The sequence below is a fragment of the Pongo pygmaeus genome, chromosome 19 (genome assembly GCF_028885625.2).
Source record: "Pongo pygmaeus isolate AG05252 chromosome 19, NHGRI_mPonPyg2-v2.0_pri, whole genome shotgun sequence".
NCBI lineage: Eukaryota > Metazoa > Chordata > Mammalia > Primates > Hominidae > Pongo > Pongo pygmaeus.
In genome coordinates this window covers 1,169,571-1,186,060 of record NC_072392.2, presented here as the reverse complement: position 1 = coordinate 1,186,060, position 16,490 = coordinate 1,169,571, and the positions used below count along the sequence as shown (strand labels likewise).

Here is a 16,490-nt window from a genome sequence, read left to right as displayed (position 1 = left end):
TGCACCACCACGCCCAGCTAATTTTTGTATAATTTTTCTTTTGAGACACAGTCTCACACTGTCGCCCGGGCTGGAGTGCAGTGGGGGGATCTCGGCTCACTGTAACCTCCGCCTCCCGGTTAAGAGATTCTCCTGCCTCAGCCTCCTGAGTAGCTGGGATGACAGGCATGCACCACCATGCCAAGCTAATTTTTTGGATTTTTGGTAGAGACGGGGTTTCACTATATTGGCCAGGCTGGTCTCGGACTCCTGACCTTGTGATCCTCCCGCCTTGGCCTCCCAAAGTGCTGGGATGACAGGGTGAGCCACCGCGCCCGGCCAGGGCCCAGTTCGTTACCCTGAGTGTAAAAGTGTCTGAAAAAGGCCCATGACCAGGCTTGGCCGAGAAAACTAGGACGCTGGCTGGGCGCGGTGGCTCACCCCTGTAATCCCAGCGCTTTGGGAGGCCGAGGCGGGCGGATCATCTGAGGTCGGGAGTTCGAGACCAGCCTGGCTAACATGGTGAAACCCCATCTCTATTAAAAATACAAAAGCTGGGGGTGGCGGCAGGGTCCTGAAATCCCAGCTACTCGAGAGGCTGAGGCAGGAGAATCACTTGAACCCGGGAGGCGGACGTTGTGGTGAGCCGAGATCGCACCACTGCACTCCAGCCTGGGGAACAAGAGGGAAACTCCGTCTCAAAAAAAAAAAAGAAAAAAGAAAAGAAAACCAGGGCTCGGTAGTGACAGCCGCAGATTTCAGGAAAGAAGACCTGCCATGACAGAAACCGTTACAGCCTCCGTCGTTCTTTTCCGCAGGTCGGGCCTCGGGCCCCGGTCTGACCCAGGTCTCTCGCTGGCTATTTTCAGGAGCAGTCCCGGCCGGCCCCGCCTCAGCCCTTCTCGTTCCCCGGGGGCCGCTCCCTCTCGGCACTCGCAGTTCCCGCCTCTGGGCTCCGGCACCCGCTGAGCCGACAGAGGAGGGGCGTCTAGTGCGCTGGTTCCAGCCTCTTCGGGCGCTGAGTTCCAGGACCCGCCCCCCGCGCCAGTTGCCAGGGAGCGGTTGCCATAGAGCTGAGCAGTTGTCCGCGTGCGCAGGCGGAAGTCCCGGATTGAGGCGCCGCCATTTTTTGTTGCCCGGACGCGGAGCGAGAGGCTGAGAGAGTCGGGGACGCTATCCGCTTCCATCCGTCGCGCAGACCCTGCCGGAGCCGCTGCCGCTATGGATGATCGAGAGGATCTGGTGTACCAGGCGAAGCTGGCCGAGCAGGCTGAGCGATACGACGGTGAGTTGGGGGGGCACCGGGGGGCTGGAATTCTCGGACCCTCTGCCGCCGCCCACAGAGGCCGGGAACAGGAGACAAAATGGCGGCATCGTCTGCGAGCCTGGCCCGGGGGCTTGGGTTCGGGAAGCAGGAAATGGCCTGGGAGCTCCCGGGGCGATGGGAGGCTCTGTGCCCTGGAATGTGACCCCTTCGCCGTCCTTAGCTGCAAACAACTCGCGGGCCGGGAGGCCGGGGCGACAGGGTGGAGGAGTTGGTTGTAAAATGGCGGCTGGGGGGAGGGCGAGTCCCGGGGCGGGGGAGGGGGAGGAGATGGCGGGTGCTGTCTCCGAACGAGCCACCCTCATGGGAGCTTCTGGGACGGCCTTGGGATGTGGAGAACAATTGGGTGGGGTGACGGGGGAAGCAGCACCCGCCACATGGGAGAGAGCGAAGACCGGGAGCTGTAGCGCGGGCGCCTTTCAGGGAAATATGGCGGGTGGGGGCGGTGGCTTTTCCCCGGAGGCCCCGTGTGGGGCGGCGGCCGTGGAGTCTCACAAAGGGGAACCCTTGAGAGCGATGGGATTCCTCAGGCCTGAGGTGGGGGCAGTCCTGGATGATGGTGAGGGGAGAGGGGTGAGTGGGAATCACTGCAGTTCGTCTTCGGGCGGTGGCAGGCTCCGATGCTGCGATCGGGTGTCTTTCCCGTAGGCCGGCACCTCGCAGTGAGGGGTTTTGGGGCTTTTCCTCCTCGCCGTCTTCTGGGGAGGCCCAGAAAATCCTCACTCCCTCCCTTTCCTCAGACTTAAAACAGGAGACCTGGAAGTTCCTGTAACCTTTCTGTGGCTCCATTACCCGTGGGTTCTGATGGATAGAACCAGGAGACCAGGAGGCCACGACTCTGAGAGTTCGAGCCTTTGTAGAGCCCGAGCCTCCGTCCACCCGTTTGTAAAAACGATGACTTTACAGTTTGTGCGCACCGTCCTGACAAATGGAAAGACCTGTTGAAATAAAGTTATTTCCAATAGTGTTCAGTAACTGTATTTTGGTTAACTCTGCAGGCTCGGAATGCTGGTCTGTACTTCGTGGGGGATCTTAACCTATTCCAGGCGCTCGGCTGAGGCTGGGGTTTTTGAGTTATGAAGGTTGAAGATGCTGTTACTTTCTTTTTTTCCATTTTAAATAAATGGGTTTATGTAGAAATTTTAGTAGGTCCTCTTTGTTCGTTGTTCTTTTGCCCCTGATGGGTTCTCCAGTCCTTTTTCAGAACTTTATCGAATTTCCATTGTGTCTGTCCAGTCATTGTCAGGAAGTTTATTCTTAATCCTCCCTCCCAATCCACCTTTTGGACCACCTTTTGAAATACCCTCACATCTATAATTGTGCGATACTGTAGTATTAAACGAAAAGTCATGGGTCCTGTGGTTTTAATGCTTTTGCGTGGTAGGGTGTGGTGAGACGTGGTTGGAATCAAGTATCTTTGATCCTTAGATTTTTTTCCTAATTAAACTACCTATATTTCAAAATGTTACATAGGGCCCTTGCTTTCCTCGAAGTGAAGATTTAGTCACGTGAATAACCTCAGGGCTAGTCCCCGTTATCATCAGAAATAAGGATTCAGGGATTTGAAAATAAGACAAGGCATATTTAGGAAATACAGTGAACTAAATTTTGTCTTGTAAATTCTTAAATTGCTATTTGCATTGAACAAGGTTCCTGTTGGGAGAGGGAGGGGGATAAGATGGGGAAGTACATAGCTCAAGGTCAGCTTTGTCTTTATTTCAGTGTTTAAAAAATCAAACAGATATAAATGTGCTTGTATTGGAAGTCTCCTCCTCCACCCGCTCATCTCCAGATGTTCCCCTCTTAATCTATTAGTGTTCTTGGGAGGAAACAAATTATACTTGAATGCTTTCTATTTTGTGGGTATTGGGGCTTTTTAAGTAAACTTGTGATAGCTAGAAAGGATGTGAGGGAAGGTCTTTTTCTTTTTGAAAGCTCCTTTAAAAAACCGATTTGAAAGCTTGTGATTGTAGTTTCCAAATAAAGTACAGGTTAGTGATAATTATATTTTTGATGTGAGTGGTGAGGATTTCTGACCAGAGCCCTTATTGGTTATTGAACATAGGACTCTGATACAGCCACAGCATTACAGTTGTTAATGTTAGGTGTCCCCTTCAGGATCTAAAGGGGTAAGGAAATAGGATCTGCAAGGTGAGGAGCTATTCCTGTGACTTGGGGCATAAGGTAGGGACTCAGTGGAAAGGAGAGGAGGAGGAGGAGACAGAAACCAGGAATTTCTACCTGTGTCTTCTACCTGTGTCCATTCCTTTATTGAGTGCAGTATTTTTTTGTTTCTGGTGACGAAGTTTTCCCGGAGTTCTGGTCACCAGACAACTTAGCAGGTGTCGGGGGTGGAAGAAGGTAAGACAGTGTATTGGCAGGATTTCTTTGTTGGGTACTTGTACCCAAATTTTGGCTTTCCGGCTGCTCTTTTATCTCTTACTGCAGTAGGCTTATTTTATTTTGCTTGCTGTGTTGAATTAGTGCCTAAACTTCTTTGTATCCTCATTTAATTCTGTCCTGGGGCGTTGGAATCAATTTATATGGATTATTTAACAGTACGGGAGGAAGAGCTAAGCTGTGTTCAGGAAAACGACAATTTTGGGTCACAGGAAATATTTAAGTTTGGGGCTGGGAGTTGAAGATTAAATCTGGCATCTCATCACTTTAACAGGCCAGTAGTCCAAGAATCGTTTTTACCTCCTTTGAAACCGTATTAAGCAAGTCCATTATTTCTTAACATTTCTCAAACAGCTCTTACTGTCCCGTATATGAATTAGTACAAGAAAGTGGGGAAGAAAGGCCGGGCGGGGTGGCTCACACCTGTAATCCCAGCACCTTGGGAGGTCGAGGCAGGTGGATCACCTGAGGTCGGGAGTTCAAGACCAGCCTGGCCAACATGGTGAAACCCTGTCTCTACAAAAATAAAAAAATTATCTGGGCATAGCTACTGAGGAGGTTGAGGTGGAAGAATCACTTGAACCCGGGAGGTGAAGGTTGTAGTGAACCAGGATTGTGGCGTTACACTACAGCCTGGGCAACAGAGTGAGACTGTTGTCTCCAAAAAAAAAAAAAAAAAAAGTGAGGCCGGGTGCAGTGGCTCATGCCTGTAATCCCAGTACTTAGGGGAGGCTGAGGTGGGTGGATCACCTGAGGTCAGAAGTTCGAAGCCAGCCTGACCAACATGGAGAAACCCCGTCTGTAGTAAAAATACAAAATTAGCCGGAGGTGGTGGGTGCCTGTAATCCTAGCTACTTGGGAGGCGGAGGCAGGAGAATCACTTGAATCCGGGAGGCTGAGGTTGCAGTGAGCCAAGATCGCTACATTGCACTCCATCCTGGGCAACAACAACAATAAAAAACAGGGAATATGGAGGGGAAAAATGAATAGTTTACCCGTTTTTGGGGAGCAGAGGGGTAACATAAACTACATTTGGGCTTGTGGGGCAGTTGTTGGTTTTGTCCTTTCCTAGTCTCTCCCTGTCAAGATTGGTTCCATGGAAGGTAGGATGAATTTTTGATGGTCATGTTGGATTCACTAGGAATGCATCTGTTGAGTCATTTACTTGAGAGCTGTCTTTTTTTTTTTTTTTTGAGACGGAGTCTCGCTCTGTCTCCCAGGCTGGAGTGAAGTGGCACAATCTCGGCCCACTGCAACCTCCACCTCCCTGGTTCAAGCGATTCTGCTGCCTCAGCCTCCAAGAGTAGCTGGGATTACAGGCGTCCGCCACTATGCCCGTCTAATTTTGTATTTTTAGTAGAGATGGGGTTTCGCCGTGTTGGCCAGGCTGATCTCGAACTCCTGACCTCAGGTGATCCGCCTGCCTCGGCCTGACAAAGTGCTGGGGTTACAGGTGTGAGCCACTGAGCCCGCTGAGAGGTGTCCTTTTAAAACACAAGATCCTCATCTCTAGCTAGCTTATTCTGCTAGTTAGTGAAGAATAGGGAAGGGAGCATGTGTGGAATGAACTTTTTACTACGGTCTTGTTAGGAAAAAAATAGGTAGTAGTAAATTAACTTTGTTAATACGTTTAGAAGTATTTAGATTAACTACCAATTCTTTGACTGTAGGCTAGTAATTTTCCATTGCCATTTCAGTTAATGGACTAACTTTCTGGAGTAAAGTTTATTTTTCTCTTTCTTAAATGCATAGACAGAACTGAGTAATGTAGTGTTAAAAATGCCTTCTACGACTGGGCTCTGTCACCCAGGCTGGAGTGCAGTGGTGTGGTCTTGGCTCTCTGCAATCTCCGCCTCCCGGGTTCAAGCGATTCTCTGGCTCAGCCTCCCAAGTAGCTGGGACTACAGGCACGTGCCACCACACCCGGCTAATTTTTTATTTTTAGTAGAGACGGGCTTTCACCATGTTGGCCAGGATGGTCTTGATCTCCTGATCTCAGGTGATCTGCCCACCTCAGCCTCCCAAACTGCTGGGATTACAGGTGTGAGCCACCGCGCCCAGCCAATTTTTGTATTTTTAGTAGAGACAGGGTTTTACCATGTTTGCGAGGCTGGTCTTGAACTCCTGACCTCAGGTGATCCGCCCGCCTCAGCCTCCCAAAGTGCTGGATTACAGGCGTGAGCCACCACACCTGGCCTGATTGTTTTTTTTTTTTTTTCATGGATGACTGTAAGAGTGACTGATACTGCAGGCATGTTTTTTCTTTATATTTCAAGAACACTGTGTACACAAACAGTAATGACAAGCATGGAGTAAAGGCTAAATTTTATTTTTATTTTTATTTTTGAGACAGAGTCTTGCTCTGTTACCTAGGGTGGAGTGTAGTGGTAGGATCTCGGCTCACTGTAGCCTCTGCCCCCTGGGTTCAAGCGATTCTCCTGCCTCTGCTTCCCGAGTAGCTGGGACTACAGGCGCCCGCCATCGCACCTGGCTAATTTTTGTATTTTTAGTAGAGATGGAGTTTCACCATGTTTGCCAGGCCGGTCTCTGACTCCTGACCTCAGGTGATCCTCCTGCCTCAGCCTCCCAAAGGGCTAGCATTACAGGTATGAGCCACTGTGCCTGGCCTAAATTTTTAAATTTTTTAATGGGTACATATTAGGTCTATGTATTTATGGGAAGGCTAAACTTAAAAAAATTTTTTTTTTTTTGAGACGGGGTCTTGCTTTGTGACCCAGGCTGAAGTGCAGTGTCGCTATTATAGCTCACTTGCAGGCTCGACCTGGGTTCAAGTGACCCTCCTGCCTCAGCTTCCCGAGTAGCTGGGACTGTTGCACCGGCCTAGTTTTTGTGTTTTTTTTTTTTGTAGAGATGAGGTCTCTATGTTGCCCAGTCTGGTCTTGAATTCCTGGACTCCCACCTTGGCCTCCCGAAGTGCTGGGATTACAGGTGTGAGCCACTGCCCCTGGCCTAAACTTTACATATATGTATATGACATTATGCAGTACCTCAGTTCACAGATCACATTGACAAAAGTTTGTAATTTATATAACAAGGTTGAAGCAGGTAGAGTGTTAGTCCCATTTTCTGGTTCAAGAAAGTGAATTTGAGAGAGATTTTTCTATGATCATATGGCTGATCAGTTATTAAATGGCAAAGCCAGAACTTAGTGTCTGCTCACCTTTAGATCGGTACACTTACTCTCCTTAGCCACTCAAAAAAGACCTCTGTTGAGTAAGGTGGTGCCTTTCAGGGGAGTAGGGGGTGAGTAGGAGTATGCTTGTTCTTTAACAATTCTAATAGCATCTGCTTCATATCTTGATGTTTGTGATGACTAATATCCATGGTGAATTGTAGACAAAATCTTTTCACTTTCCTGAAGAAACCTGGTGGTTTTTTTCAGAGACAAAATCTTATCTCAAGGCACAGCGAAATTAAAAGGAGGTGAAGTTTAGGTGATCTCAGAATGTTTATTCGCATACAGGTTCTTAAAAAACATGGTTTATTGTAGACAGATGTCACCTCTTTAAGCAAAAGAAAAAAACAACCAAAAAAAGAAAAGCCCCAGCCAGGTTCCGCGGCTCAAACACCTGGAATCCCAGCACTGTGGGAGGCCGAGGTGGGCGGATCACCTGAGGTCAGGAGTTTGAGACCATCCTGACCAGTATGGTGAAAACCAGTCTCTACTGAAAATACAAAAATTAGCTGGTCTGTGGTGGCTTGTGCCTTTAGTCCCAGCTACCGAGGAGAGGAGGCTGAGGCGGGAGAGTAGCTTGACCCTGGGAGGTGGAGGTTGCAGTGAGCCCACATCGCGCCATTGCACTCCAGCCTGGGCCACAGAGGGAGATCCTGTCTCAAGAAAAGAAAAGCCCCGTAGTTTATCATAATGTCTGTACTGGGATATGGCTGATGCTATGCATTTCTGTAAAGTAGCTTTAAAATATTTTCCCCTCTCACTTTTATCTGTTTCTTTTTTTTTGAGACAGGGTCTCACTCGGTCACCCAGGCTGTAGTGCAGTGGTGCGATCTTGGCTCACTGCAGCCTCTACCTTCCAGTCTCAGGTGATTCCCCCACCTCAGCCTCTCAAGTAGCTGTTTTTTGTTGTTGTTGTTGTTGTTGTTTGTTTTTAAATTTTATTTATTTTATTTATTTATTTATTTATTTATTTATTTATTTATTTATTTATTGGAGAGATGGAGTCTTGCTCTGTCAGCCAGACTGGAGTGCTGGAGTACAGTGGCGCGATCCACCACGCCCGGCTAATTTCTTTTGTATTTTAGTAGAGATGGGGTTTCACCATGTTGCCCAGGCTGGTCTCAGAATTCCTGGACTCAAGCAATCTGTCAGACTTGGCCTCCCAAAGTGCTGGGATTATAGGCGTGAGCCACCACCCCCAGCCATCTTACTGAATGCTATTAAGTTGTTAGGTTAATGATGTAGTCATACAACTTTTTTTTTTTTTTTTTTTTGAGATGGATTTTCGCTCTTGTCATCCAGGCTGGAGTGCAGTGGCGCAATCTTGGCTCACTGCAGCTTCCACCTCCTGGGCTCAAGTGATTCTCCTGCCTCAGCCTCCCGAATAGCTGAGACTACAGACTTGGGCCATCATGCTTGGCTAATTTTTGTATTTTTAGTAGAGACAGAGTTTCACCATGTTGGCCAGGCTGGTCTTCAACTCCTGACCTCAGGTAGTCCGCCTGCCTCAGCCTCCCAAAGTGCTGGGATTACAGGCGTGAGCCACCGCACCTGGCCAGATATACAACTTCTAGGAGGGACAAAGGTTGGCATATGATTCACTAGTGTTGTTCCGGGTAGTTGGCTAGATAGCTGTCTAATGGAATCCATTAAGGAGTAGCAAAGAGCAGCAAGAAAAATGGCTATTTTCACTATTTTTGAAATGGTCAGTTAACAGTTTGAGAAAGATACATAAACTTTTTTGAGACGAGGTCTTGCTTTGTTGGCCAGGCTTGGATTGCATTGGTGCAGTAACGATTCACTGCAGCCTCAACCTCCCAGGCCCAAACGATCATCCCATCTCAGGCTCCCATGTAGCTGGGCCCACAGCTGTGCACTGCAATACCTGGGTAACTTAAAATAACTTTTTTGTCTTTTTCTTTATTTCCCCGAGACAAGCTCTCACTATATTCCTCAGGCTGGGATGCACTGTCACAGTTATGGCTCACTGCATCTTTGACCCCCTGGGCACCTCAGCATGCCAAGTAGCTGGGGCTACAGAAGTATACCACCACTTCTGGCTAATTTTTGTAGAGACAGGACTTTACCGTGTTGCCCAGGTCTTGAACTCGAGCTCAAGATTCACCTGCCTCGGCCTCCCAAAGATTTGGGATTACAGGCGTGAGCCACCATGGCTGGCAAAAAATTGTTTTGGTAGAGGCCTGGTCCCAGCGGATTGCCCAGGCTGATCTTGAACTCCTGAGCTGATGTGATCTTCCCACCAAGTAGCTGGTAGCACCATGACCGGCTAATTAAAACAATTTTTTTTTGTAGAGACGGGATCCCACTGTGTTGTCCAGGTAACTCCTGGGTTCAAGCGATCCTCCCACTGTGGCCTCCCCAAAGTGCAGGGATTACAGGCGTGAACCACTGCGCCCGGCCAGCTTGATATGTTTAGGTATTGATATATCCAAATTGACTAATTGGGTTGCCAACAAAACTTCATGGTTTGTGCTTTGACTAAATGTTAATGCTAGTCATGGCCCTAAGAACAATTTCCGATGTTCATTTAAATTTATTAAATTGTAGCAAATAATAATGAAAGTCACCATAATTTAATATCCACATGAGTACATCTTGAAAAGACAGACAATTCATAAGCTAGAACAGCAGGCATAAACTGGGATTGTCCTGGGCAACAAACTTGCCTTGTGGTCACCCTACTTCATGGCCATTTGTTACTAGATTTTCTCGTTTAGACTCATACAAAAGTTTGCTAAACTTTGTCCAGCTTTTTATCACAGAAATATCTTAGATAAGTCTCTAGGAGGTTAATTTTTTATTTTTATTTTTCAGATGAAGTTAGCCTTTGGCAGAATATAAGTCAAAGGAAAAGTGAAAATTTCCTCCTCCTAGCTCCCTCCCCCACAAATGGGAAGGTGCTAGTTAAGGATGTGGTAGTTGCTGAAAATAGAGCTTGCTGGCATTCCAAATCCTCTGATGGTGTCAACACCTAGTGTGTTGGTTTTCTTATGGCTACCTTGAGCCAGTTCTGTGTTTAAAAATATAATAGACCTAGGTGTTGGTAGTAGTGTCCTAAGCTCAGAGCTTTCCCCACATACATTTTATTTGTTTATTTTTACAAGTCTCTTTCATACCAAATACCCACATAAAAATTTAAAGGCTCAGCCATATCTTGTTACAACTGTTCTGTTTAGAATGCCAAATTCTGTAGTTCAGACCATATGACCATGATCCTGGTTTATCTGTTCTGAAATTTTAATCTTGAATTTATTGCCCTTCCAACAATCTACCATAGTAGCTGGACGGATCTATTGTTGGTGGGCTTGATTTGTGATCAGATGAGGATTTTATCGAGCTAAAGCAATATGAAATGTGTTTAACTCTTCATTCATATCTGAAGTTGGAAGGGGCGGCATTGCTGAGAGTGAGGACAGTGTTTCATCATTTGGCAGATGTGGTAAATTTGCCGCCACAGAATGCACAGGAATCACTGGCTTCTTATCTTCCGAATGGGGATTAGTGATGTCTCTCTTGCCTACTAATTTGCAGGGTGGTTACGAAATTTTGGGCTTTTGTAAACTGTAAAGTGTAATGCTTGTCAGTACTATTTATTGTGAGACAGTCTTATCTAATGTGAAAGGTCAGATAATTGTTTTTGTTACTGCTGTGCTAGGATCATATTAGATGATAACCTACCTTTTTGAGTTATTCTTAGCAAGTGTACTCTTCTGGGCTTAGTCCTTATGTAAGATCTACACAAAGAAATATTCTCAAAATCCTTAATCTTACATCTGTAAATTTGCGTATCCAAAGTAAAGGTCGTCCAGATTATTCCCAAATAATAATTTCGTCATGTTGAGCTGGTATATAGTTGTTTTGATATTAATTTTAGATTAATGAGACTTTCTCCTTAGCAAACGTAACACTTTTGTCTGAATTTGGGATGAAAGCTGCTGTAATATGAAAATGTAGGCTGGGCACAGTGGCTCACGCCTGTAATCCCAGCACTTTGGGAGGCCGAGTTGGGTGGATCACCTGAGGTCAGGAGTTCAAGACCAGCCTGACCAACATGGAGAAATCCCATCTATACTAAAAATACAAAATTAGCCAGAAATGGTGGCAGACGCTTGTAATCCCACCTACTCGGGAGGCTGCGGCAGGAGGTTTGCTCAAACCTGGGAGGCAGAGGTTGTGGTGAGCCGAGATTGTACCATTGCACTCCAGCCTGGGCGACAAGAGCAAAACTGTCTCAAAAAAAAAAAAAAAAGAAAGAAAATGTAAATAATTGGCCAGGTACGGTGGCTCACACCTGTAATCTCAGGACTTTCGGAGGCCGAGGCAGGCAGATTACGAGGTCTGAAGATCGACACCATCCTGGCTAACATGGTGAAACTCTGTCTTTACTAAAAATATAAAAATTAGCCGGGCATGGTGGTGGGCGCTTGTAGTCCCAGCTACTCGGGAGTCTGAGGCAGGAGAATGGCGTGAACCTGGGAGGCGGAGCTTGCAGTGAGCCAGGATTGCGCCACTGCACTCCAGCCTGGGCAACAGAGCGAGACTCCATCTCAAAAAAAAAAAAAAGAAAATGTAAATCATTGTTAAATATTTGCATTTTAGCCATCTCAGATTACTTAAGAAAAATAGTGTTAGCTGTGACCAGTTTTGTGAAATGTGATCCTAAAGGCATAATACAAGCCTTGGACAGTGAATGGGTTTTGATTAATAGAAAGCTACTAAATACTACTTAATCCCTGGGTTAGTCAGTTGAGGACTTTGTAGGACCTTGGAGTGGTTGTTGTGAACACCTTTATGTTGAAATTTGAATGTTGTGTTTAAGTGTTAGTAGGGGCCACGTGCAGTGGCTAATAATCTGTGTAATTCCAATACTTTGGAAGGCAGAGGCGGGAAGATCCCTTAAGCCCAAAAGTTTGAGACCAGCCTGGGCAACATAGCGAGACCCTGTTTCTACAAAAAGAAACAAAATTAGCTTGGCCTAGTGGCATGTGTCTGTAGTCTCAGCTACTTGGGAGGCTAAGGTGGTAAGATGGCTTGAGCCCGGGAGGTGGAGGCTGCAGTGAACCATGATAAGACCACTGCACTCCCACCCGGGTGACATAGTGAGACCCTGTCTCAAAAAGGAAAGAAGAAAGATTTAGTGGGATTAATGACTTATATTTGATTGTAATAGGTTTACTTGTAAAATAGTTAACATTTATGATAGGATTACTGTGAAATTTTCAAGAACATTATTTGACCAGAAAATATTGTCACTGTTGTATGACAGTTACGACAGTTTTTGTAGATTTTTAGAAACACATTCATGAGTATGAAATACTTAATGCAGAATATACTACTTATGACACATTAAAATATTAAAGTGTTGAAATTTTGATAGGGGTTTCTTAGCTCATCAAAGAATTGACATACCTGTAATCTCATTGCTTTTGGAGGCCAAGGTGGGAGGTCATTTGAGGCCAGGAGTTTGAGACCAGCCTGGGCAACATTGCAAGACCCCGTTTCTATTAAAAAAAAAAAAAAAGGCTGGGCGTGGTTTGCTCACGCCTGTAATCCTAGCACTTTTTTTTTTTTTTGAGACAGTCTTGCTCTGTCGCCCAGGCTGGCGTGCAGTGGTGCCATCTTGGCTCACTGCAAGCTCCGCCTCCCGGGTTCACGCCATTTTCCTGCCTCAGCCTCCCAAGTAGCTGGGACTACAGGCGCCCGCCACCACACCCAGCCAATTTTTTTGTATTTTTAGTAGAGACGGGGTTTCACCGTGTTAGCCAGGATGGTCTCGATCTCCTGACCTCATGATCCGCCCAACTCGGCCTCCCATAGTGCTGGGATTACAGGCATGAGCCACCGCGCCCGGCCAATCCTAGCACTTTGGGAGGCCGAGGAGGGCAGATCACGAGGTCAGGAGTTCGAGACAAGCCTGACCAACAGGGTGAAACCTCGTCTCTACTAAAAAAAAAAAAAAAAAAATTAGCCGGGCGTGGTGGTGGCGCGTGCCTGTAATCCCAGCTACTCAGGAGGCTAAGGCAGGAGAATCACTTGAACCCGGGAGGCAAAGGTTGCAGTGAGCCGAGATACTGCCCCTGCGCTCCAGCCTGAGCGACAGAGTGAGACTCTGTCAAAAAAAAAAAAAAAAAGGCCAGGTGCAGTGGCTCACTCCTGTAATCCCAGCACTTTGGGAGACCTAGGTGGGCAGATCATCTGAGGTCAGGAGTTCAAGATCAGGCTGGTCAACATGGTGAGACCCCTGTCTCTACTAAAAATACAAAAAATTTAGACGGGCGTGGTGGCGTGCGCTTGTAATCTCAGCTATTCGGGAGGCTGAGGCAGGAGAATCGCTTGAACCCGGGAGGTAGAAAGCTGCAGAATGCCGAGATTGTGGCACTGCACTCCAGCCTGGGAAACAGAGTAAGACTCCGTCCCCGTCTACTGCCCCCTCCCCCACCAAAAAAAAATCCTTAACTCACTCAACCACTTGAGAAAACAAGTCAAACTTCTTAAAAATCTGAATGGAAAGTTAATCCTTCTACTAAACCGAATTGGACCCAAGGGTTATTTGTGGTCATTTTCTTCCTGAGTATTCCAAAACAGAATTTTAAAGTATTTTTTATTTCAGTGTCTTTTCTAATTCCACAAAAATTGTAAAAAGGTTTAGACTTTGATCTACCTCTTTTTCCTGTACTTAGTGTTTTAGGTCATTGATCTCTCCAGCCTCTTATTTTCTACCTCAGCTTTCACTGGAGCTTCACCTGTTTGGTTCTACTGCAGCCAAACATGTTTACGAGGGAGTATCCTCGTAAATTGAGAGGAGAAATCTCCCATTCTGATGGAGTAGGGGATTACTCCCCCACCCCCAATATTTTTATTTTTGTTTTTTAATCTTTGTGTCATTCCAACTTTAGTATATGTGCTGCCAAAGTGAGCACAACCCTGCCCTAAATATTGAGACCGAAGGGAAAAGTATCTTTTGCAGTCAAAATTGTAGAATCTTGGTAAAAGATTGTCTTGTTTTTGTTTCTTTTTAACCTAGCAGAAGCTGATTTGGAAAGAAGTCTTGAAGTTTCATAGAAGGTTACACAATTCATGTTTTCCTTTGTTTTTTTTTTTTCTTTTGAGACGGAGTCTCTGTTGCCCAGACTGGAGTGTAGTGGCGCGATCTTGGCTCACTGCAGCCTCCACCTCCTTGGTTCAAGCGATTCTCCTGCCTCAGCCTCCTGAGTAGCTGGGATTACAGGCACCTGCCACCATGCCTGGCTAATTTTTGTTTTTTCTTCAGTAGAGACAGGGGTTTCACCATGTTGGCCAGGCTGGTCTCAAACTCTTGGCCTCAGGTAATCCACCCGCCTTGGCCTCCCAAAGAGCTGGGATTACAGGTGTGAGCCACCGTGCCTGGCTCATGTAGTTACTTTTAGAGTGAGGAGAGGTGCCTCTGTTTAGGCTGGTATATGAAGAGTAAAGTTGTCCTTGAGTGTCAAGATTATTGTCTTTTGAAAAGCCTTAATCAAAGTATTAAAGTATTAAAAAACAAGTTCCCAAACTCATTTGACGAATACTTATTGAATGCCAACTATGTACCAGGCACTGTTCTATACACTTTAGACACTTGGGATTCATCAGTGAACAAAATAGACAAAAGATCTTTTCAAGGACTTTATATTCTAGTGAATGTATAATTGCTTTTGGAGTTATTCTGTTCCTATGTGTAATTAAGAGTTCGTTTAAATTAGTTAGCACCAATGGTGTCTGGTATATTCAGGGTACTGTATCAGGTGCTGGGTGTCCCATATTAAAGACTGTGGAAAGCTCAGTGTTTTCTTCACTGACTACTGGTGTAAAATGGTACTAACAAATTGAAAAACCTGTTTAAAGTGTTTCATTGTGATGATAAAACCCTGTAATAATAATACCATCTGCTGTTTATTGCCTATTTCTCTAACTTGTCATCCAAACAGCCATGCAAAGTACTACCCGTTTTACAGATAAGAATCAAGTACTTGAGGAAAAGTGACAATACATTTGAAACGTCACTGGTATTCTGCCAAGGCTGGTGCCCTGCAAAGCTGGTACTCCTTCCACTTCGGTATTTCTTGTAGGCTGGTGCCCTGCAAAGCTGGTACTTGTTCCACTTCGGTATTTCTTGTGTGTAAACGTCAGTCCAAACTGCTTGAGGCTTTCTTTTTTTTCTTTTCTTCCCCCTTTTTTATGGAGACTGGGGGTCTCTGTGTTGCCCAGGCTGGTCTCTCAACTGGGCTCAAGCAGTCCTCCTGCCTTGGCCTCCTAAAGTGCTGGGATTATAGCAGTCTTTTGGCTTAGCTTCTCTCTGAATAGTGTTATCTTTAATGTATGAAGAAGACAGAATGGAATATAGGTTGAGTATATTTTCCAGGTAACAGGTAATGGAACTAGCATTGGAATAGGAGTCATTAAATTTAGGAGCAGGCCATCTCCATTCTCCCTCTTCCTTTCTTCCCTCCTTCCCCCACCCTCTGAAAAATCTACATTGTTTTTAACTCTTTGATACATGCAGGGGTCCCCAGTGCCCAGGCCATGCACCCATACTGGTCTGTGGAAAAATTGTCTTCCATGAAACTGGTCCCTGGTGCCACAAAGGTTGGGGACCGCTGATATATGGGACCAGAGCTTTATAAATGGCTGGATAAGAAGCTCTGGGAACTTAGTAAATTGCGGTATGGTGTTGTACTTTTTCTTTGTGTACCTTTTCAGTAGATGACTTTTCAGGCATGTAGTTAGGAGGCCTGGGGGACTGATCACAGGGGATCTTGGTGTTTTCCTCTAGACCAGTTGCTGGTAGCTTTTCATGTTCTCAACAATGAATAACTGTACATCATTAACATGGTCTTAATGCCTTTATCTTATTGCTGCAGATTTCTTCTTAACCTTTACCTTTTCTGGTTTCAGAATGCTGCCAACATTTCTTTATTCATTTTATCTTTACTTTTTTTTTTTTTTTTTTTGAGACAGAGTCTTGCCCTGTCACCCAGGCTGGAGTGCAATAGAGGGTGAGCTTCAGTCAAGGAGTTGCAGGCTGTAGTGTGTTACGGTCATGCCTGTGAATAGCCACTGCAAGCCAGCCAGGGCAACATAGGGAGGCTCCTTTAAAAAGAAAAAAGAAACCTGAAACTGATTTTTAAAAAAATTTCTTTGGGAGGCCAAGGCAGGCAGATCATCTGAGGTTGGGAGTTCAGGACCAGCCTGACCAACATGGAAAAACCCGTCTCTACTAAAAATACAAAAAAAAATTAGCCGGGCTTGGTGGCGCATGCCTCTAATCCCAGCTACTCCCGGGAGGCAGAGGCAGGAGAATCTCTTGAACCTGGGAGGCGGAGGTTGCAGTGAGCCGAGATAGCGCCATTGCACTCCAGCCTCAGCAACAAGAGAGAAACTCTGGGCTGGGTGCAGTGGCTTACTCCTGTAATCCCAGCACTTTGGGAGGCTGAAGCGGGTGGATCATAATGTCAGGAGTTCAAGACCAGCCTGGTGAAACCCTCAAAATACAAAATAAACGTCGTTCTCCTGCCTCAGCCTCCCAAGTAGCTGGGACTTCAAGCGCCTGCC

General features: G+C 46.1%; 1 protein-coding gene across 2 annotated transcripts in view; it reads left to right on the top strand.

Moving 5' to 3' along the window:
• The first annotated feature begins 753 nt into the window (after nt 1-753).
• YWHAE (tyrosine 3-monooxygenase/tryptophan 5-monooxygenase activation protein epsilon) overlaps nt 754-16,490 on the top strand; it is a 54,945-nt gene continuing 39,208 nt past the window's right edge. Inside the window, exon 1 of one of the 2 annotated variants that reach the window (XM_054459718.2) lies at nt 754-1,264. In XM_054459718.2, the coding sequence (XP_054315693.1) occupies nt 1,201-1,264 (64 nt within the window). In that variant the 5' untranslated portion in view covers nt 754-1,200. The remainder of the gene's footprint in view (nt 1,265-16,490) is intronic. The other variant, XM_054459720.2, reaches the window with a different exon arrangement.